The sequence below is a fragment of the Choloepus didactylus genome, chromosome 6, assembly GCF_015220235.1.
Source record: "Choloepus didactylus isolate mChoDid1 chromosome 6, mChoDid1.pri, whole genome shotgun sequence".
In the NCBI taxonomy this organism is placed as follows: domain Eukaryota; kingdom Metazoa; phylum Chordata; class Mammalia; order Pilosa; family Megalonychidae; genus Choloepus; species Choloepus didactylus.
The window spans coordinates 145,063,297-145,084,844 of NC_051312.1; the positions used below are offsets into that span (position 1 = coordinate 145,063,297).

Consider the following 21,548-nt stretch of genomic DNA (forward strand, 5'->3'; position numbering starts at 1 on the left):
CCACCATGACCTTACAGTTCATCAGCCTTCATTTTGTGGGGGTTGCTTATCATTGCCAAGTTCCTCGGAAAAAGCTGGCTTCCCTGGCGATGGGGAGAGAAGGGGAGAGAGAGAGAGAGAGAACCAGAAAGTAAATGTTCCCAGGCCCAGCCCCCCAAGCAGGTAGGTAGTAAAGCTGCAGATATTAATAGAGGACCACGAGTCTGAGAATGACCGACTGGCCAGCAGTGACTGTCCTGCTTTCTGTCCCCTCTGTCTGTGTGGGGGGCTCTGTATTTGGGGTGTTTTAAGGAGTGGTCTACATGGCTTGAGCTCCTTGAAGTGGATGCTGAAAGGAAAGGTGCTTCTAAGTGGGGTCACAACGTCACCAAGTGTGGGTGAAGACGATGCCCACCAGGGACAGGTTGACAATCTTTGCAACAACATTTAGAGCCTGGGTGTCCAGTGATGTCAAAGGGAATTCACTGTAGGCAGTGGCTGTGGTGAGGGCTTGAAGGAGATGGGAGAAGGTGGAAAAAGAAGGGCAGAGGGACAAGGGGTGTAGACTCCTGGTGAAACAGTATGGAAGTGTGTTGTGACCCAAGCCGGTGGTTTCCCCTTGGCCTGGAAATAGCCCTGAGGTTCTTCCTCTGAGCCCCCTGGGAGAATCCTGTTTCTCTCCGGTGTGAACCTGAGGCTGCAGATGCCGTGGTCCAAGCAGGCCAGCCTGTGCCCTGCCCTCCCTACAGGATGGAGTAGGAAGAAGGATGGAAACGGGTTGACTGACATAATTCCACAGTGGGTTGTGTCTTCATGTAGAACGGAAGGCTTGCAAGCTTCCATGGATGGGATAAGACCACCCCAAATACCACCCCTAACTACTCCCCCTGCCCTGCTGCCCACACATACACACACACTCACATATACCCACCCACTGACTGCTGACCTGTCTTGCCAAGTGAGTATGGTCTGTTCTGGGGACTAAATACAGTTGACACTGTTGCTTGGAGGGGTGCAATTGGCAAGGACGATTTTTGCAACGAATGCTGGAAGTGTGGCAATCAGAGAAGCCGCCAGCTGTCTCACTTAAATTCTTAGCTCTCTCGCTCTCTTTTTTTAAAATCGTTTTGCTTACATAATCCACCCCCTTTTTATTTTCTAATTCTCTCCTTGCAAAGCTGGCACCGGAGGGGAAGGGCTGGGGTGGAGGGGGTAGCAATTACACATCAGTTTGGGGAGCATTTACATTTTTGCAATTACAATTTAAAAATAAGTCTCGTTAATGATCTCCACGTGTAAACGACAAACCCTAACTGACACACATACTCTCCTGGGCACGGCTGCCTTCCCTTGAAGTCAGAGGCTCAGTGGAGACAGCGGTGCCCAGGGAGGCGGAGGAGGAGGTGGGGAGCCAGCATCTGAGGGGCGCCAAGAGCAAATGAGTGTGCTTTTGGGGTTGGTAGTAGACAGATACAGGCTGAGAACTGGAAATCAAGAATCCTGGACCCCAGCTTCTCTCCGTTCTCCCTGCACTTATGCCTGGCCCTGATCCATCTCCTTCCAAGCCTGGCACAGTGAGCTTCTACAGCCTCAGGATGCGCCATCAACGCTCAGGGCTGTGTAGAAAGGGAGCCCTAGCGGCTACTTTCCTCTAACATAGAATCTTCAATGTCCTGTTGGGCAAACATGCCTAGTCCCCAAGACCAGGCTAATGGACCCCTAGAGTCATGATTGGGTAAAGAGGCAGAATTCGGGAAAAGACCAGGATTAGCTGTATCCCAGCTTGGGAAAGACAGTTCCCTGTTGTCATTCATTAACATTTATGGAAGCCCTTTGGTTGCATGAGTGATAGAGCAACGACTTTGCAATCAGGTCAACCTAAACTGAGATTCCAACTCGACCACTGGCTGGCTGTGGGATTTGGGATGATTATGTACCTTAAGTTTTCTCACCATCCTTGTCTTTATGTGTCTGGGGTCACCCCATTTGCCTCGTGGGGCTTCTGTGAGGATTAGATGAGATAATGTACAAGAGAGCATCTCGCGCCATGCCTGGCACGTTGGAACTTCTCCCTGTGCCCCTCCCCAGGAGCCCCAGCCTGCTTCCTCCCTATCTGTATTAAAGCTGCTTCTTTTCCAACTACTGTGGACACAAAAAAAGGGTGATCTGGTCTCCTCTCAAAGTCAAGGCATGTGCCTCCCAAGCAGCTCCTGAAATGGACACCTCACTGCCCACTCCCCATCGAATCCCCCCAGAGAATTTTCTTAGCACCGGACATCTGTTCCGGGCTTCAGCTTCTCATCACCTCTCTTCCTGACTCTGGCTTTAACTAGCGCAGTACCCCCTTTTCTGGACACTAATTCAACTGTGTGACCATTGATCAGCCCCTGCCCCTCATCCAGCCCCAGCTCTGCCCCACACCTGTGAACTGCAAGCCCCTCTCCACTGCTCTCCAGCAAACGTTCCCGTGCAGGTTTTGCCTCTTATTGCAGCTTCATCCATTCAATCTTTAGACTGCTCATGGATAGTCAACTTTTGTTTACTCAAAACATGTGGGAATTAGCTCTGACCTACTGCCAGAAGAGGGATGCATCTTACAAAACTTTGGAAGAGAAAGATGCTCTGGAAGCAGGGTACTGGGGGTGGGGCAGAGCTCAGGGTAGAGACCTGCAGGCAAGAGGCAGCTTGAAGGCTGGGGCTACATCCTATTGTTTTTCATTTTTATTTTAACACAATAGATATCCTGTTTTAAAAACTTGCTCTCTTTTGTTGGACCGAAGTTATTTTTAACTGCTGCATAGTATTCTATTATACAGCTGTTCCATTATTTATTTATTTATTTCATTTATTTATTTATTTCATTTATTTTTAAAGTTAGCAGTGTGTTCACAGGGAAAAAAGTCAACTGCATGAAAGATATAAAATAAAAAGTCTCTCCTCTCTCCTCTACCCTCAAACCTCATAATACTGAGTCCACCCCAATGAAGAGTTGCTGCTTTTTATTACTTAGTGGCCAGTGTTTATTATGGCACATAATATCCTTATATCTCTCTTTCTTGAGTAATCTATTTATCTGTGAGAGTTGAGGAAATTAGCCCACATTCTCGCACTTCCAATTTGTGTTAGTTCAAACCACTATTTGCATATTGTAAAGATTTGGAAGGTTTATATTCCATGATATAACAGTAGTTACATCTGTGTTCTGACCATGAGTTGATTTAAAGATGGAAATATATTAAAACCATTAAACCTACTATGCCTATGAAAATGTATTCACAGAGCTAAATGGTGGGACTTGACCACGGAGAAGGAAATGCAACCCTCTGTCATTGCAGCTTGGCCGCTGCAGTAGAATCTTCAAGCACAAGATGTAATGACGGCTTGTCTCTCATTTTCCCTGCAGCTCTCTTCATTTCTGATGGCTCATGCTGAGCTGCTGCTCTTCCTTGGGTGTACTTGTCATTGTCCTTGCATTTCTTCGTTTTGCTGGGATACCACCTCCAGTTATTTTTTATGTAGCTGTGTAGGAAATAAACTGAGTTCTTACATGTCCAGAACTGACTCTATTTGTCTTCACACTTGATTGGTAATGTGAATCCCAGGCTGAAAACCATTTTCTCTCCAAACTAAAGTCGTTGTCCCCCCATCTTCTTATTTCCAATCTTGCAGTGAGAATCTATGGAAAATTTTAGCATTCTTTTCTTTCTTTTCTTTTCTTTTTTAGCTTCAAAGTTCTGAAATTTCACCACTAGGTGTCCAGGCTTGAGGTTTAAATTGCTCATTCCTTTCTTCTCATTAATCTCATTCAGTCTTCCGGATCCTTTTAAATCCTAAGTCATTGATCTGTCTTGCTTCAGCTCAGGGACATTTTCATTTCTCTCTTTCTCTATTCCCCCCAGTTGTCTCTGTTCTCTCCTTCTGGAGCACCCACTGGCCAGCACAATGCCTGGCACACAGTAGGTGCTCAGTAAAGGCGTATCAGATCTGTTACTTGGAACCTGGACTTGGGTTTAGACCCTGTCTCTGAAGTTTCCTCATCTGGACAGGGAAGAATTCAGACCTCAGGGCTGCTGAGGTTCCTCCCATCTCTGCCCATCCTCTGACACTCTGCTCTGGAGTTTCGAGTCCCCACCGTACCTGCATTTGGGGAAGCAGTTTCCTGAGGAGTGAAGGGAAAGCTGAGATCCACGATGGGCAGCTCGGTGAAAACGTGGTGGCCTTCCTTATGAACCCCCATCTCCTCGGCATGGCTCTTCTGTCCTTCTGAGGACTCTGCTCCTTGAAAGTTCTCAACCATCCTTAACTAGGCTTTCCTTCCTTCTCATCTCCCTCTGCCCATCTCCCCTTTGCCCCCATCCTCTCAGCTCGCACACACACAGCTCCTGTCAGTGAAATAATCCCTGACCACAACAAGTTTGTCATTAATGGGATCCTTTTCACTTTCATGGACTCCAGGACAAAGACACAGCAGACTGCTCTTCCCAAGGCTGCACAGCAGAGGCTCTGACTTGAGGCAGCCAGATCCTAAAAAGAGAGGTAACGCGAGAGGGGCCCACACAGAGCAGGATGTCTGCCCCAGTTTTAGGCAAACTGTGTGCCTTTGGGGAGTCATCTTGGAGGAGGATTCCAATTTACTCCTCCTCCCTACCCCAGAGGCCAGTTCTGGGAGCAGACGTCTCCCATGCAGCTCCCCTGCTGCGGATCAACCGTGGCTCTGGGCTGAAACCCTGGATCTGGGAGTCAAGACACTCAGCTCCTTTTCCCTAGGCAGGCCTGACACTGGAAGCTCCAGATTAACAAGGGCTCAGGTCCCAGAAGATTATCATCTGTTCTAAGTCTGAGCATCCTAATTGGTCCCTGAGGGCCCAGAGTCCATTGTGCAAAACTGTCTTCTCCTCCTCTGCTTCCACTTGGGTCCTTGTCCTGACATAAGCAGTGAGGTCTGCCTTACTGGAGAAAGAAGAGGTGTGGGGAAAGTAGAAGCACCCAATACCGGACCTTAAGTTCACAGAGATTCTTGTACCGAAGGCAGTGCTTTTTCCTTCCACTGAGACCTTAATGGTGGGAAATGAGTTGTCACTGCAGAAGGAGGGACTCAGGTTATGATTTTCAGACAATTTGTTAGTATTGAAAGATTCTGCTCCTAATATGAAACACTCCTCCTTTGGGTCTGGGGCCAGCATAAGACTAAGGGTTTCCCTATTAGAAGCCAGAGAAGTACAGACCCCTTTCCAAGGCTGGAGGTTGAAGGGGACGGGGCCTGGCAGGGGACAGCCAGGAGCAGTGGGAGGTGGAACTCAGTTGCTGGCCTGCAAAGATGTCTTCACTGGTTGCCGGTTCAGATTGCTACCTAGAACCTCTCTGGGCTGACAGAAGAAGGAAAAGGCTGAAAGAGAGGTGAGTGGAGTGGTGAGAACCTTGTGCAAAGGGTAAAGCTAGTAGGCAGGGAGATATGACAAGGAACGGGATATATACTCTGAGGATAGAGGGCCTTGACCTGAAAAAAAAAAAAAAGAAAACTGCTCAACTGGATGGGCTTTCCAAAGATAGAGCCAGGTACTCTTAGCCTGTGAGTCATGGACATATTTCCCTCCAGAACAGAGACTTCTTTGCAGTTGTGGGTGATCCTTGGGTGGGGAAAGAAGGCCAAATGGAGACAATCACAGGGAGCAGGCTTGCTGCATGCTCCTTTCCACCCCACCTGGGCTGATGACACTGATGGAAACCCAGACCTGTATGAGTTAGAGCCTGATCTGACAAGGCCGTGTGCCGGGTTGGGGACAGGCAGTCCCAGCTCTGGCTTGCATGCAGCCGGGCTCTGCACCCAGACAGCGAAACACATGCTCACGCTCCCAATTATCCATTGCCTTTTAGATGCGATCTCCAACCATCTATTTCTGTCATTTTGCATTTGTTCTGTAATTTTGTTCTTTCCCTTCATAACTGAACACACAGCCCAGTGAGTCTACGGGTGAGACCCAAGATTTGCCGCTTTCAGCATGCTTAATGTTTTCCATCTTTGTCTCGGTTGTGTTATGTTTATGAGACCTCTATTCCTTAACGCTGGTATCAGCACTTTCATTTTTCCATCTTCCACCAGTTTTTATAAAACAGTAAGAGCAAAATGCAATAAAATATTTAACTAATTTTGTACGCACACTGCTGTTCAAAGCAAGATGGCAAGGCAGCCAGAAAGAGGCTGTCACTATGTAAGCTATCCCGCCACATGAAGTCACACTTGGTCTACGGGAGACATTTAGGGCTGTCAATATACAATGCTGGGAAATTGGGAGCACATGAGAGTTTGTAATGAACGGCGAGGACAGCCATATGGGATGACCCAACTCAAAGGTCACAGCTTGTTTTCATAATCAGCCTTGCCATCCCTGGACCTCCCACCCCCCTCAATTTCTAAGGGGTCTCGTTCCTCCTCTGGTATTTCCTGCCTTCACCTGAGACTTCCAGGTTAGATGTTCGGCCTTATGCTAAATCAGAGTGCGTGTAACATTTGGAAACTTTCTCAATCTCTCTATACCTCAGTTTTCTCATCCATGAATGGGGACAATCAAAATACCTATATCATATGGTTGTTGAGAGAAATAAACCAGGTTGTCTGTACAGGAAGCTTAGCAGAAGGCTGGTTCATCTGTGGGCTTGATAAACGACAGTTGTCAGTATTTTTCTATTATCATCTGACCCCATCATAGTTTACTCCAGAGAAAGGAACTAACAAACTCATTCTTCTTTTTTTTTTTAATTGGAGAAGTTGTAGGTTTACGGAAAAATCATGCAGAAAATACAGCATTCTCATATACACCCCTTCCCCCCACCACAAACTCATTCTTACTGAAGTATAAATGGTTGCTGGGACTTAAAGGGTTAGCCTTCCCAGATATGTTTGTTTGTTTTACATTTTAATGGCAAGCCAAAAGAATTAAGTTGTAATTGTGTATATATTCAGGCTCCGTAAAGAGGTAGGCCTTGTGAAATCATATTGCATAGGTATTTTTAATTTTTTTTTTCCCTAGAAAGAAAATGCAAGGCCAAGTCATGATCTTTCCTTCTGGGGAGCATAGAGTTCAATGGGCAAAATGGGAAACACTGGATGGAAAGTAGATTTTCAAAAAAACACACAGCGATCATTAAAACTGCAGTGCCCTGCTTATGCCTGATGGCAAGGATTGGGTGAGGAGTGGAAAAATGAGTGGAGTCTTGGTGGGAGGGTGGAGTTTTGAGCAAAGTTTTGATGAAGGTAAGCACGTGGCTGCCGAGGGCCCTGCTGGCAGCCGAGAGGCACAGCATACGGTGTGGAGGGAACGTTAGAAGTTGGGTGATGGAGGGCACGTCTGCTCACAGGGGGTCCGTGTCCAGGAACGGATCCTCCTCTCTTATCAAAGCCACCCCCTCCCTTCTCAAGGTCATGGTGAAGGCCCAGGGCGAGGACCATCTCTTGGCTGGGTAAGGGAGCATCAGAGGTGAGCAACTTTTCAGTGACAAACTGAGCATGGAGGCAACTTGCCTCCACAACCCTATTGAGCTTTTTTTAAAAAATAAAAAAAAATTCTGGGGGCAAGTTTAAAAAATCGATCCCAGGTGGCATCCAGCCAGAGGCTGTGGTACTGTCATTCTCAGAGAGGAGAGGGGCATGGCTGACCCTCTCGGGATCCCTGGTTCCTGGAGAATCCTCCGGCAGCCTCTCTTTGCTGAGCTCCTCCATGTGTTGGAGGGGGTCTGCTATAGGACCTTGTCCTCAGGGGCACCCCCTCTGCCAGCCCACACTGGGTAAATACTGGGTAAGCAGAGTATCATTCGCCCTGCTGTGCCTGCGTGGGAGAAGAGAAAGGGTTTTGAAAGGGAGGGAGGCAGGTAGCCTAGCAGGAAGGAGGCCGTCCAGCTCTTGTAGAGCAGGAGCACTTCTTTGATCTGGGATCCCCGGCGTCTGAGCTGTTTGTCTCTGCTGAGTTGTGAGCCTCAGGGGCCTGGCCGGTGTTGTTTTCTCGGCTCGGCTCCCGAGCAGCGGCTGCCGTCGGCTCTTGACAAATAATAATAAACCTGGGAATCAGGTTTGTCGAGGGGGATTTCGGTCCCTCGGTTCATTTTTAGATTTGTTTCTCTGTGCGTGTGTGCAGACAAGAGAGCACATGATGTGGTCTCGGGGGAGCAGGCCGGGGCTCCCAGGTGCCCTGGCAATGCCCCCTCCCCACCACCCCATGGAAGAGCTGGAGGCTCGCCTCTGTCCCTGATCCTCAGAGCCACCTGAATGTTTAAAAAGAATGGAATAAAAGCCCTCAAGCACTCTCCTTTCCCTGTTTCTCCTGCTCATGTGGTTTGGATAGAGATGAAGGAGGCTGGGCTGAAAAAGGGGGGAGCAGAACCCCATCTCTTGGTTAGACACTTGTCCATGTGATGGGCAACCGGTGGAGGGAGAGGCTCAATTAACCGGAAACAACCCCGGGGCAGTGGCCATGACCTCCTGGCCTCCATCCTTATGGGGTGCAACAACAAAGAGGGGGCCTCCTGGAAAGAGAAAAATACTGGGTAAGCAGAGTGTCATTAGCAAAAGAAGGAGTATAAAATTTGGGACCAAAATTAATGATGCCCCCGGGAACAAAGTAACACCTACTTTCGAGCATACAGAACCCGTGGAAGATCATTGCTGCCATCCCCCTGCCTCCAGGCAGAAGAAGGTACAAACCTTCTCTCCGTGAGAAGACTGTGAAGGCTGGTTACCCTTACAACCATCCTGCTTCTCCTTCCTTTCTGGTTTTTTTTTTTTGGTTTTTTTTTTTGTTTTTTTAATTTTGTTTAAAGGAACTAAAGGGGGAAAAATTGCCAAGTTGTAAAGTGCTTAAAGAGGAGACGAGACTGTTCATCAAAATGCTAAAAGCTGGAGGGGGAGAGTAATGTGAAAACTCTTGCCTGCTATTTATGGGATTGATTCTCAGATCAAGAAGAAGCAAGCAGTTGGATGAAAGGAATTATTGTTAAGCTCCTCGGTAGGAAGATCTAATGGACAATTGCCGCTTTCAGGGGGAATTAAATTGCTGTTTCAGTTTGTAAAATATATCAGTGGCTTTTTGAAGCCGGGAAAGGTGTGACAGCTGAGGCGGGGAGGAAGGGAGCTCTGACTCCCTGGGACTGGCATGGGGAAGCCGGGACAAGGAGGGGACGGGTGCTGGGGCCGGGGGCGGGCTGCTCTCGTAACTCTGTCCCTGCTCCATATGGTGGAGCCTGGAGCTCTGGGTGCTTGATGTGCTGGGAACTCTGCAAGAGAGGCAGGAAGATGAGAGCAGGGTGGCAAGGCCCCTCTCCCTCAGGCTCGGGGCAAGGAAGACACATTCCGTCCATGGCAGGCTTGGGTCATTCTCGCCAGCAACCCCCTTCACCTCCAAGGCTGGGGCCCCCTGAAATGCTGCTTAGCCAAATCCTTTCCCTGTGTACCCCCAAGCTTCCACCCACCAAACTGGTGGATGACAATATCTCATCCTCCCAAACTGGGCCTCTGGCAGCAAGCCCTTGCCTTTCTCCAGGTTCCTATAAATGACCTGTTGATCCAGCCACACAGGGGACATATTAATTCCAGATAAAGAGCAAAGAATAAGTGACCTCGAGGATGGGGAGAGGAGAGGCTCTTGGAAGCAGGAGCACAGGCCATTTGAGTTGGAGTGGTGGGGGAGTCTCCTGGTTCTCTGGTTTCACAGAAGGCTCTCACCCCTTCCAAAGACTGTTCCACATGGCAGTTACAGGATACAGGGGTGTCCTGTGGGAGGAGAGACAGAGAGAGAGAGAGAGATTGGTTTTCATGTCTCTCGGGGAGTCAGAAGCGGGCAGTCCTAGCCAAGGCTCACGTTGGCTTCCTCTCTGTCCCTGTTCTGTTCCCTGGAGACCAGCATCACAATCATAGGGCAAGACTGGGCACCACCCTCCAAGCAGGCTTCCCAGAGAGGTAACAAATGACAATTAGTACACAGAGCCTGGGGTGGCCGAGTTGCCACTGTCTTCCTTGTTACCTCCTGAAGTCATTCGAGAATTACTCCCCACAGAGAGCTCTAAGCAGCAACCAGAGGGTCCCCTGGGGCCCCCTGCAAGGACTCGGGCTCTGTGCCAGGTTCCATGTTGCCTAGGGCCTAGGTAATTGTGGGTTGGTGGCTCACTGTTGACCTCTCAGCCTGCCAGCCTTCAGGACACAGAGTGAGCAAGTGGAGCAGATCCTGAGTGCAAATTCTGCTCAGCTCCTCTTGCCCCTCAGCCTTTCCTTCAGTAGCATAGCCACGATTACCCTCCCCGGCTCCCGGGCCCCACTCTGAGTGCCTGACCTTATCAGCCTGGAAGATTACCATTGCCTTCTCCCCAGCAGCACCCCAAGGCCACAGAGGCAGGGGAGAAGTGGCATCCCCTAAGCCATGTACCTCATGCATCCTGAATCCTCAGTCCCCTGGGCTTCCTCCCGATTCCCACAGCGCCTGGGGTGAAGGGGCACAGGGATAGCCTTGGACGCGCGGTGAGCTTAGGTAGGCTCCTGGGGAGCTGGCCCCTTCCCCATCAGGCCTCAGCCCTCACCTCAAGGACCCTCCACTTCTCCCTCATTTTGAAACATATCAAGCAGATGACTGGTTTGGGGGTAACAGATCCTGGCTCATATTTTAAAACTTCCCAGGGAAGCAGGGAGGGTGGGGGGCTGCCCTCTCTCACCTGAGACCTCCACGCCCTCCGGGCCCCCCTCTTGTCCCAGCCCCATTCTTGGGGCTAAATTCCACATGCCCAGCTGCGGGGACCACCCAGCTCAAAACACGCAGCTCTCGGCTTTTGTGAAGAGAACTAATGGGTGTGTGTGTGTGTGTGTGTGTGTGTGTGTGTGTGTGTGTGTGCTTGTGCCTGCATGCCTGTGTTTCTTTAGATAAATCCACAGAGTCACATGAAATCAGTGACAGGTTGACACCGTTATTTCAAGATTCGTCACTCCGATGCCAGCAGAGGAGACCTAGCCAACTCCTTCCCACCCACAACACTTTTTTTTCAGGCATAATTTATAGCACTGGGGTGAATTTGTTTCCAAAAGACGAATATCACACTATCAGCAACAGCTGCCTCTCATTTTTATTTGTTTTTAAATTTGACTCAAAGTCCAATTCTCCATACACATCCGAAGCTGTAAATCCTAAGGCGGACTGATTACATGATTTAGTAAACAGGTTATATTACATAATGCAATTACAGAGGGCTCTGCGGCGCCACCTACAGTCCACTTCTGGGAAGGGAGCTGGGCGCGATGTCTATCAGTTTGGACTAGGCTCTCCCTGAAGGAAAATAAAGGGGATTGCACTGGAGTTGAGGCGGCTGCTCCGGAGGGAAGAGTTGAAGCCAGTGAGGTTACTAATGCAGCTTTTTGGTCCCTCCTGCTGAGTTCACTGTGTTATTTCAGCCTCCTGCAAATCCGTCTAGACGTCAGAACCCAGACCTGGTCTGCAAGTGGCTCAGAGGGACGGGCTTGGAGGTGGGGAGGGGGTTGAGGAGGGCTCCCAGCTCGTGGGCCTCAGGGGCCTCGTTCCGCCACTCTCAGATGAGAAGCAAGGAGAAGACAAGAGCCGGCTGGCCTCTGGAATGAAGCTACAGTCCAACTATATCTGCTCAGTTCCATGAGCATTTCTTGAGTGCTAACGGTGGACAAAGGCTTTCAGAATATTCTGTTGACATCCCCTCATTTTGCAGCCAGAGAGGGAAAGCAAACGGCTTGTCCAAGCCCAGCAGCCAACTGGGGGTGGGATCCAGTCCCCTTGGCCCCAAGCACGGGCTCCCATCATGGTAAGTAAGAGCTGGGCCCAACCCCCTGGATGGTCTCGTCCATCCCAGTTTTACACATGAGAAAACAGACCCAGTACCCAGGCTCTCCTGGTAGTGAGGGAAGGAGAATCCTGAAAATACTGCCAGCAGGTGTCGGGGGACAGAAGAGAGGGGGTTCCCCGGGGACCCTCGGTGGCTACAGGAGGAAGGAGCTCCATCCTGGGGTCCTGGCCAGCTCCCCCTAAAACTACAAACCTGTCTGGGTGAACTATGCTTGGGGGCCTCCAGGATTCTAGCTTTCCCAGACTTGGATGGAGAAAGGAGAGGGGACTAACTTCTGGGTCTGAGAAAGAAACTGGAGCAGAAAGGGGGGTGGGTGTGTGTGTATGCATGTGTGCGCGTGTGTGCAGAGAGGGGAGTGGATGAAGAAAAATGGGGCGATCTGAGTCCAGGATGGTAGAAGCACGCCCACCCCCACACCCCATCCTCTGGCCTGGTCTCCAGTTTGGGGTAATAGAGGGGCGGGTCACTGAGGAACCAAAGGAAAGCTGGCCCCTTCCTCCCTCTTCCACCTCAGCACCGGATCAATCCAGCTGGGGTCAGGGGGCGGGAGCAAAGGCTGTGGGGCCAGCTGGCCAGAGGGGTCCTAGTGAGACTTTGTTTCCCATCCTCCAGGCCCGGAGCCCCCAACCCCGGCACCCTGGCCCAATTACTGCCCAGCCGCGTTAACCCCTTGGTGCCCCGGGCCGATAATGGAATGTTAATTGGTGTAATGGGTTTCATGTCAACAAGTCCTAATGAGCTCCTTCCTAACGAGCTGGGTGTTTTTTCCTAAGCCTGTTTGTCGACACACTGGAGTTTGGCTCCAGCCTGAGGACCTCACCGGGCAGGGCTGTGGGGGAGCAGAGGGAGCTGGGTGCTTTCTAACTCCCTATGAGGTGCCCTTTCATGCCCCCTCAGCCCCCCACCACCCACATGCACCACGTCACCCTCCCACCCACAGCTCTGTAAAACGGCATTTTTAGCTTTTTTTGATGAGGATAGCAATTGCACAAATTATTTCCTCTTGGATATCATTGTGAGGTTGAGTATTGCATTAGGTTGTTGTGTTTCTTTTTTTCTCCCCTAGCGGTCATATAAAGGTTTTCAGCATTTAAAAACAAAAAAGTCTTCTAGCATGAGCTCATCCTGGCTGGGGAATTTCCCCATGGTAGAGCGTCCCTCGTGCAACCTGGTTTGCAGTGCTGGCTGAGCTCCTCTGAGTGGCCTGGTGTCTGGTGACAGCGCGGGGCCTCTGGTCAGGGCGGAGCAGCCTCTCGGAGCCACCGACCGAAACGCAGGAGGCCCCGGGCGGGTTTGCAGAGCTCAGGCCTGGTCCTCTCCCCGCTCCCAAAGGAAGTGCCCCAAGGGCAGTTTTTCCCAAAGGGCCAGGGACCCCAACTGTTGCTCAAGGAGTCCCCCCACATCTGGCTCCCGAGTCAGATTCCCGGGTTCCCCAGGGCCCCTCAGGATGAGCCTAGCTGGGGTGCTTGCCCAAGGAGGTGGGGGGTGGGCTGGAGGTTGGGAGGAGCTGGGGGTGGGAGGCTGTGAAGAATGGAGTGCGTTTCTGGAGATGGGCACAGGGTCTTACAGCTGAGGTCCTCTGAGCATCAAGTTGCCAGAAGCTTCTATGCCTGAGTGAGCAGAGAAGGGAACTTAAGCTGTGATGAAAAGGCCTCCTGTTCTCTCGCAGGAGAAGCCCCCAGAGGGCAATGGGGCAGTGGCCTAGTGACCTCGGGTGACCTGAGAGGGGGAGGGGGAGGGCCATCTGGGTCCTGGGGAGAGGTCACCCCGCCCTTCTCCGAGGGTCTGGCCCCTACCCTGCGGCCAAGCAGCGCCCAGAACTGAAAACCGTCTCCTGAGCCTTGTCTGAGGGTATCCCTGGGTGCAGACCACTCCTCACCCCCAGACTGGGCAGCCCTCATGCTGTGCAAATATTTCTAGGGGCAGGACTCCAAAAGGACTCTACCTCTCATTGGGCGGTGAACAAAAGAAGGCGGAGGAAACAGTTCAGATCCTCCTCCTTGTGCTTCTTTTGCTTTGTCTTCGCTATGACTTTCTCATTTGTGCCGTGAGGTCACCAGAGACCCAAACCTGAGGTTTGGCAAAAGGGAACTAACTCGTCGCCCCTAAGAAGGGAGAAAAACCTCTGAGACCCAGCTTCCCGCCCCAGACTCTGCCCCCAGGCTCCCTCTTCTGGAGGCTACTGGCCCTACAGCTTGTCACTTTTTTCCACCCGGCCAACGAGCGTCTAAGATTGGGGCTTCTGGGAAGGGCCCCCTCCTTGCCTTCAGGACCCGCGGGCCCCAGCCAGGGTTCCAGGAAAGTCTAAACCTAACTCTCTCCTGAAAGATCTCTGTCCTTTATTCCATAGGGTCCAAGAGAGAGATTCCACATCCATCTTAATATTTCAAAAGTCTTAGTCCTGGGAAGTTCTTTCTGATCTCTCTAGGAATCCCTTTCTTTTTCCTTCTGCTCTTGCCTATTTTGGGTGCTTACCACCACCCAAAATAGACGTAGCCATGAGAACTGGCCTTTTTCTCCTTACCTGAAGAATTAGCTTCCCCTCTATGGCTCCCTTCTGAACCCTTTGCAGCAGTGAGTGCTGGGTCTCGGTGCCCCGTGTGTATGAGATACAGGGAGACCTTGAGTGATTTTGCTGCACAAGTATCCTGGTGGCCTGTCTTCTAAAGGAAGGCAGGCTGGGGTGGGATATAGATAGCAGTGAGGCCAGTGGGAATCATCTGCGGTTACAGAGCTTTTAGCACAGGAAAAGCCATCAATCCCCAGGCTACCTCTTTGTGTCCCTCCATCTCACTTTCTTCTTTCCTGCTACACTGTCACCTCCCTCCACTAACCATGCTCCGTGGAGAGAAGACCTTGCCTCATTTCTCTGTCCTCCCACAGCCCAACACATATTGTTGGGACTTGACTTGTTGAATGAATGAATCCTGCAATTCTAGTGCTTTGCCATGTACACCTGAGGTAAAAGTACACCTGGTACTTTGGAGACTTGGGTCAGGCGTCTCCTTCCTGAAAAAGAACCAAAAGAACAACATGCACACACACCCCACATAGGGTCCTGGAGCCCTGCCGTATTACTTCATGGCAGCTCCAAACACCCTCAGTTTCCCATGGAATTCAGATGTGAACATTCTGAAAGACCCTGGTGGCTGGGGCTGGGAAGGGCATCAGGCTGGAAGAGGATAGAGTGGCGGAGTGCCCTGAGAAAGATGAGGAGAGGGTCTGAGAGCTGTGCTCACAGAGAAGATTTCTGTCTCATCACTACCCTACCCCTAGAAGAAGGACAGGTTCTGCACCCCATGGAGGTTCTCAGGAGTCCCCGAACCCCACAGATGGACGGGCCTGCAGCAGGCAACTTGCCTGTGGTTTCCAGATCTAAATATTTCAGGGCATCTACTGGAGCTAAGCAGCTCTCCAGGCATTCTGTTTCCTTGGTTGGCACTGCCATGCTGTCTCCACTTACAGTGCCAGGGTCTGGTTCAGGCAGAGACTGTGAGGCCCCATGGGGGCAGCTTGCTGGCTGGTGATGGGGGTAGGGGGTGCACGGTACAGTGGGGCGAGCCTGGAATTGGGCTCCACCAGCAGCTTTACACATCACCCCCACTTGGCCTCCATGTCCTCCTTTGTCAGAAGGAGTTGGACCCTTTGACTCTATAGTCGATCAAGGCTAAGGAAAGACTTCCGTAACAGAACATGCAGAAGCTCCCATACACCCGTAGCCCAAGCACACTCCTAGAAGAGCCGAGAAGGTAGAACGGAGTTCAGTCTCTGGCTTTCTGATGGTTCCCTACCCCTTTTCCTTCCTGGAAGACTAACAAGTGGCCACTCTTGGGCTCCTCGCTCCACCCTCCGGCCCCGAGAGGGGACCGGCGCCCCACACCCATTTCCACCACTAGGGGGTGTGGTGAGCACACCTGAGAGGGGCTGACCTGAGGCTTGGAGACCCTGGGGCCAGGCAGGTGGGAACTGGAGCATTCAGCGAGGGAAGACTTCCTGTCCTCTGAGGGCTGGTGGCTGCTGCGGAAAGCCTGCGAAGGCTGAGATAAAATGCATCCTCGTAGAAGGGGTGTCCAAATGACCGTCACACCCCGCCCCCCGTACTGCCACCAGCCAAGCCATCCAGCTTTCTCCCCATCTCACCTGCACCGCCCCCCCAAACACCAGACCAGCACAGATGCTGGACAAAACTTTGCTGCAGGTGCACGGGTTGCTTTACATATGATTTGAATATTGCTTCTTTCAACTCCAAATAGCACAGCAAGCCCCTCCCCATCCAAACCTCTCCCTTGAGCTCTCATTTATTCCCCTTTAGCATCCCCTGACCATCCACTCAGTCCCGGGGACCCGGCCTGGGAACATGTGGAGCCGGTGGGTCCCCGGGCCCCCCTGCACTTGGCGGTACTAACGGTGCGGCCCCCTCTCTCCTGCCCACAGATCCTCGATGTGAATCAATCCCATGATGCAACATGCCTCCCCAGCCCCAGCTCTGACGATGATGGCCACGCAGAATGCCCCGCCCCCGCCCTACCAGGACAGCCCGCAGGTGAGTGTGCCACGGCGCCGCCTCGCAGGGGGTGGCCCCGAGAAGCCCCGCCGGGGGGCAGACGGAGGGGCGGGGCGCATCCTAGTCCCCTCCGGGTGCTACCCCTGTCTGTCTGCATGAAGCCTGTTGGACACCTGAAGGAAGGCATTGCATCTGATGAAACCCTGAGTTCAGACCCGGCATGGCTGGTTCTGCCGCCAGCCTCTGGACTATGGCCTAAGCACGTGGTCCTGTCCTCCACCCCCACCCTGCTTCAGAGTCAGAACAAACCTCACACAAATGCACCAGAAACAGCCAGGGCTAGTTCTCTGAGCTCTCCAGCCCCTCTCCCATTTCCATCCCTCATCTCAGTCACAGCAGCCCCCCAAGTTCTTCTGAGACTCCGACCCCGCTTGTAACTTCTCGCTGCTTTCTTGTGGTCTCCCCTCCATGTTCTGGAAGGAAGCCTGGCCCAGTTCTGTGGGTTGGAACCCTGTAGTCCTTGAGACCCATCATTTCTTGTCTTTGGCCCCTGCCCCCAGGAGCCCTCCACCCCAACTTGGTTCTTCTGAGACTTCGAGTGATGTGGCTGCACTTCCACAGAAAGCTCCATTCCCTGACCTTTACCTTCCCACACTCTAGTTTTCTCTGCCCTGGTCTCTCAAGTCAATATTAATTCCACAGTTATTTATTGAGCATCTGTAATGTGACGTGCATCTGGCTAGACCATTCATTCATTTAACATTTATGCAGTAAGCAACTACTGTGTGCCAGGCCATCCTCCTCCCTGTCTTTTGTCCCTCACTCGTTAGCATTTCAAACACAGGGAAGCTCTGCATCCTGAAAAGGATAGTCAGGATGCAGATTGGGAGGGAGGAGTTTTGCTCTCCTGAGGGTCCTCTGCCCCTTATACCCCCAGCCCAGCCGGCACAGGGCTGCTCTACACACTCTACACACTCCTGTGCCCCCCCCCCCCCCCCCCCCCCCCCGGTCCTGGGAATCACCAGGTGGTGCAGGGCCGGTTTACCGAGCGCCCGGCATACAGGCCAGCTGAAGGGACAAAAGCATCGTCACTCGCTGATCTTGGAGCACATGTCCCTTTGTCCTCACTGCTGCCCCTGCATATCTGCTGCATGCTCCCTCCTCGGTTCTCCACACCCTCGCCTCGTAGGCAGGGATCTGTGTGAGAGCCCTTCTTCTGTAGTCCCAGATTCCAGATAGGAAGGACAGAAGGAGTCATGGAAAAAAGAGAGGCAAAACTAGGGACCGTTGGGGGCACCAAGAGTCTGTCCTTCTTCTGTGGAAGCAGATCTATTCCCTCATCTGCTCAGCCAGTGTGGGGAGCCTCTAGCCCCACCCCTTCTGCCAGGGCATTGATTAAGAAGCAGGAACTTTAGCTCCCCTTCTGTTGTAACTGGATGTGGTTCTCCAAGCTCCACAATTGGGATGGGGAAGAGAGATGGGGAAACTTCCTGTGTTTAGCAGGTGGTGGGTGCAGAGGCCCCAGCCCCCCAGACCTCAAGTTTTGTCCTCTTCAGGCTCAGGGATAGATTAGGGTAGGGCCAAGAGGTCAGAACACCCTGGATTGGTATAGCTGGCAGCTGCTGCTTCCTTCCCCCATTCCCACCCCCTGTTTTGCCTGTCTGGACAGCTGGGAGAAGTTTGGGTTTGGTGGGGATTGGCTGGAGAGCTGCAGCGAGACTGTGCTCCCCAAGAATGCTGAAGTACTTAGGCAGAGGAACCTGATTTGATTCTCAGTGTACAGCTGGATTAACGAATCCCAGCTGCCAAGGGGAGGTGATGGGGTGTTGCAGCCCTATGGTGTTCAGAACCCCCACCCCTACCCCCCAGAAGCCACCACTGAGCTGCTCTATCTGTTCGCCCCCTGAGAGCCTCAGCACAGGAGCTGGATTCAGGGACTGTCCCAAAGCTCTCCTGTGAGGACCCATTGGGACTGCACTTGCTGGAAACATTCACATTTGCCACTGGCCAATCAATCGTCATAGGTCTTCCCTGAGATGAGGAAACTGATCAGGGTGGGGGTGACAAAGGGGTGCGGCTTAGGGGTGGGGCTGGAGTGGGTGGGCTGGAGGAGGTGGGCGAGGTCATCAGACAAAGGCTTCTGACCCGTGGTGGAAGGGGCTGGACTTAGAGGCCAGATGGCCTGGGCTTTCAGGTATCCTTCTTCCCACTCTTTGGGACTTTCAGGAGCGGCTCCCTTGTAAGGATGACTCTTCTGAGTGCTTGGCCAGTCGAGTTTTGTCCCCTTTATTCTTTCAAGAGGCTGACCCCAGCTTCTCAGGGACAGCTCTGCTTTGTTTCCTCAGAGAACCAGCAGCTCCCTGACACACAATGTCTCCAGGAAAGCAGAGCCTGCCAGGAGCGGGTTAGATGCATGGGGGAATCATTTCCTAAAGGAGGCTACAGGGACTTGAATCCCTTTCCTTTTTCATTCCTTTGGGTCGAATCTCATTGCTTTTGGACTCTGTATGACTTGTTTTCTCAAGATCAGGACAGCCGAGCACACTTCTGTATCACCTCCTAGAAACCCAGTTTCTTCCACAGGCAGGAAATGGACAGTCCCTGCTGTGAGGTGCCCAAAATGAAAACGGAGGCGAGGAGCAGAGCCCTCCCTCGGAGACCCATGCAATCGTTTTAATAAGGTTCCTGCTGTGCTAAAGGCTAGCAATACTGAACATAATCTGTTCAAATGCACAGGAGAATGTCATGTCGGAAAATTAGGAATCTGCTTTAAAAAAATTCCCAAGCCCTGGACCTTCTTTATAATAAATTAGAAAAAAAAATTTTTTTTCAAGAGAAGTCCTTAACTCGGCAATTTCATTTTTTTGAAGTTTGGGGAATAAAGTTATTAAAAATGAGGGAGTCTTTTTTTTCTTCCCATTTTAGTGGAGAAGTATTAGTGGTTAGGGGACTATGGAGCTGGAATGCCTGCAAAATGGTACGACAGCCAGGCAGCTTCTAGCCTCTCAGTCCCTTTTCGGTCCATCCTGCGGATACTCCATGACGGCTTGTAAAGGATGTCCCTGTGCATTTTTTGTGTGTCGAAAACTGACTGTAACTTTAGAAAGCGCAAAAGCAACAACCCACTGGAACCCATCCTCCGTCCTACTTCCTCCTTCTGGGGCGTCCTGTTCGATTCTTTCCTGCCAGGGTAGCAGCGCCCTCTACTGTCCAACTGCAGAACCTCAATGCCAGAGCTGGGTCCTTGTCCCAGACCTCCACTTTCTGCCCCCAAAGGGGTAGGGACAAGTCTCCAGGGAATATGGAGTACTGTAATGATTGTTGCATGGAAAAAAATTGTCTCTGGGGAAACCTGGATGTGCACGAGGTGTGTGTTTCCTCAGATCGACGGATTGGGTTAACTCCTACACCACTTCCCTTCCATCTTTGCACCTCTCTGCCACAGCCTGCATCCGTCTGTCACCTGGGATCTCAGGTGACAGGTTTCTTACCCAGCACCTCCCATGGATATAATAAAGGTCTATTCTCTACTCCTGCTCCCCTCTTCCCCCGCATTCTTAGAGCCCCAGGAAGTGTCACTCTAGTCTCCTAGAGTTTTCTTGGTAACACAACCACCCTCTCTCTCCTTGGAGCCGCACATCCGCACACTCTCTCCTCACCTCTGAAATGTCACTCATGGCGATGACATTTGATTTGTAGTGCTCTGTTCGCACCGTCACCCACCAAGCAAAGGTCTCCCTTCTGTGGCTCCAGCAGCGACTCCAGGAAACCATCCTGACTGATTGGTGAAGGTGACAACTTCCCCAATCTCACCTTTCCCAAACAGAAAACCCCCTTCCACAGCACCCCCTTCCCCTCGCACCCTCAGACAGCAGGCCCAGACCTACTGTTCCACAGATATCCTTGCCCTGGGTTTATTGGCAAGACAAATTTTTTATCTGGTCTGTGTATCTATTCAGTGTCTGGGAGTCCTCTGTCTTTGTGTCCAGAGCAGGTCAAGCTTTGCGAGGATTTGACGAGAAAACAGAAATCCTGGCACGTCCCCGTCTGCCCTGCCGGACACAGCCCCCTGTGAAGGCGGACTCTCGGGTAATAGCGTAGCTCTGTGTAGGTGGGTAGGTGCTTCTGTGGCAGTACTTGAGGGTGGCTGGTGTCAGGAGGGTTTTGGTGACTTGCAAGGACACAGTTCATTATTGAACAGAGGAAGCAAGATGGGCAAAGCAGAGCTCTTACTTCAAGACCAGCATGGTGAGCTTGCTTCAGAAGGAAGTCAGGCATTTGCTTGAGAGCCCACTCCAACCAAACCCCGAAACTCTCAGAGTGAGGGGAAGGGTGCCAGGGGCCCCAGCAGACTGTGCTTGGGGGCCTGGGGTAAGACAATGTTATTTCCCCTACCCTGCAAGAGGAAGGCGAAGGATGGGCCAGTCACTTTGGGGGAGCTGGGCCAGGCCCCCTTGCCCCTCTGAATGCCTCTTTCCCTCCTATCTTGGTACCGCCCCCATCCCAGGTGGGGCCAAGGGGGCAGATGTCTTGGGGGAGCTGGGTGGGCTTTGATCAGTCATTAGGATCCCCAGGCTGGTTTCATTAACTGGAGGCAGAAGGGGGTGGCTGGGGCCCCTGGCTGTGAATGGCTCCATCCAGGCCAGGCAGCTGTAATGGGGCAGAGGCGGGTTCAGATGTTTTCACACTCGCTTTCTATCCCTCTCATCTCTTTAAGGGCTGGAGCCCCCTGCCTTGCAGGGCCCTTTGCTCAGCTGCCTGTGAAACACATTTGCTTTGCAGCCATGGAGTTAATTCAGCAGCTTTGACAGCTCCCCTAAGCCTTTGCTGTGGCTGTGATTGACAGTTCCCTGTGCCCCTGGGGGCAGCACCCCAGGGACCATGCGGGGGACCCACCTTCTCTGGTATTGGCTCATCAAAACCAGCTCTTCTCTTTCTTGTTCTCATTTTCTGCTGGGCCTTTCTTCTCTTTGTGCACAGCGACCTCCCTCCTTGCCCTGCGTGGACCACCCATGTCTCTAGACTGGCTGTATCCCCAACCAACTGCCTCAAGATCTGGACTCTTCCTTGTGCAAAAGACAAAAACAACCTTCAGGTCTGACCGTGAGGACGTTAGGCTCCCATTTGGCAGATGGTGGCTAGTAAAATGACTTTTAAGCTTGTGAAGAAATACTCTATTGGCCTCATCTGAGCTTCTTATTGGATGGCCTCATCACCTTGA

At 51.8% G+C, this 21,548-nt stretch overlaps 1 protein-coding gene across 3 annotated transcripts in view; it reads left to right on the forward strand.

Annotated features, from left to right (window-relative positions):
* The window catches only part of PKNOX2 (PBX/knotted 1 homeobox 2), a 275,626-nt gene that overhangs the window by 172,134 nt on the left and 81,944 nt on the right, over positions 1-21,548 (forward strand). For all 3 annotated transcript variants that reach the window (XM_037841879.1, XM_037841880.1, XM_037841881.1), the window contains one exon: positions 16,258-16,366. In XM_037841879.1, the coding sequence (XP_037697807.1) occupies positions 16,280-16,366 (87 nt within the window). In that variant the 5' untranslated portion in view covers positions 16,258-16,279. The remainder of the gene's footprint in view (positions 1-16,257; positions 16,367-21,548) is intronic.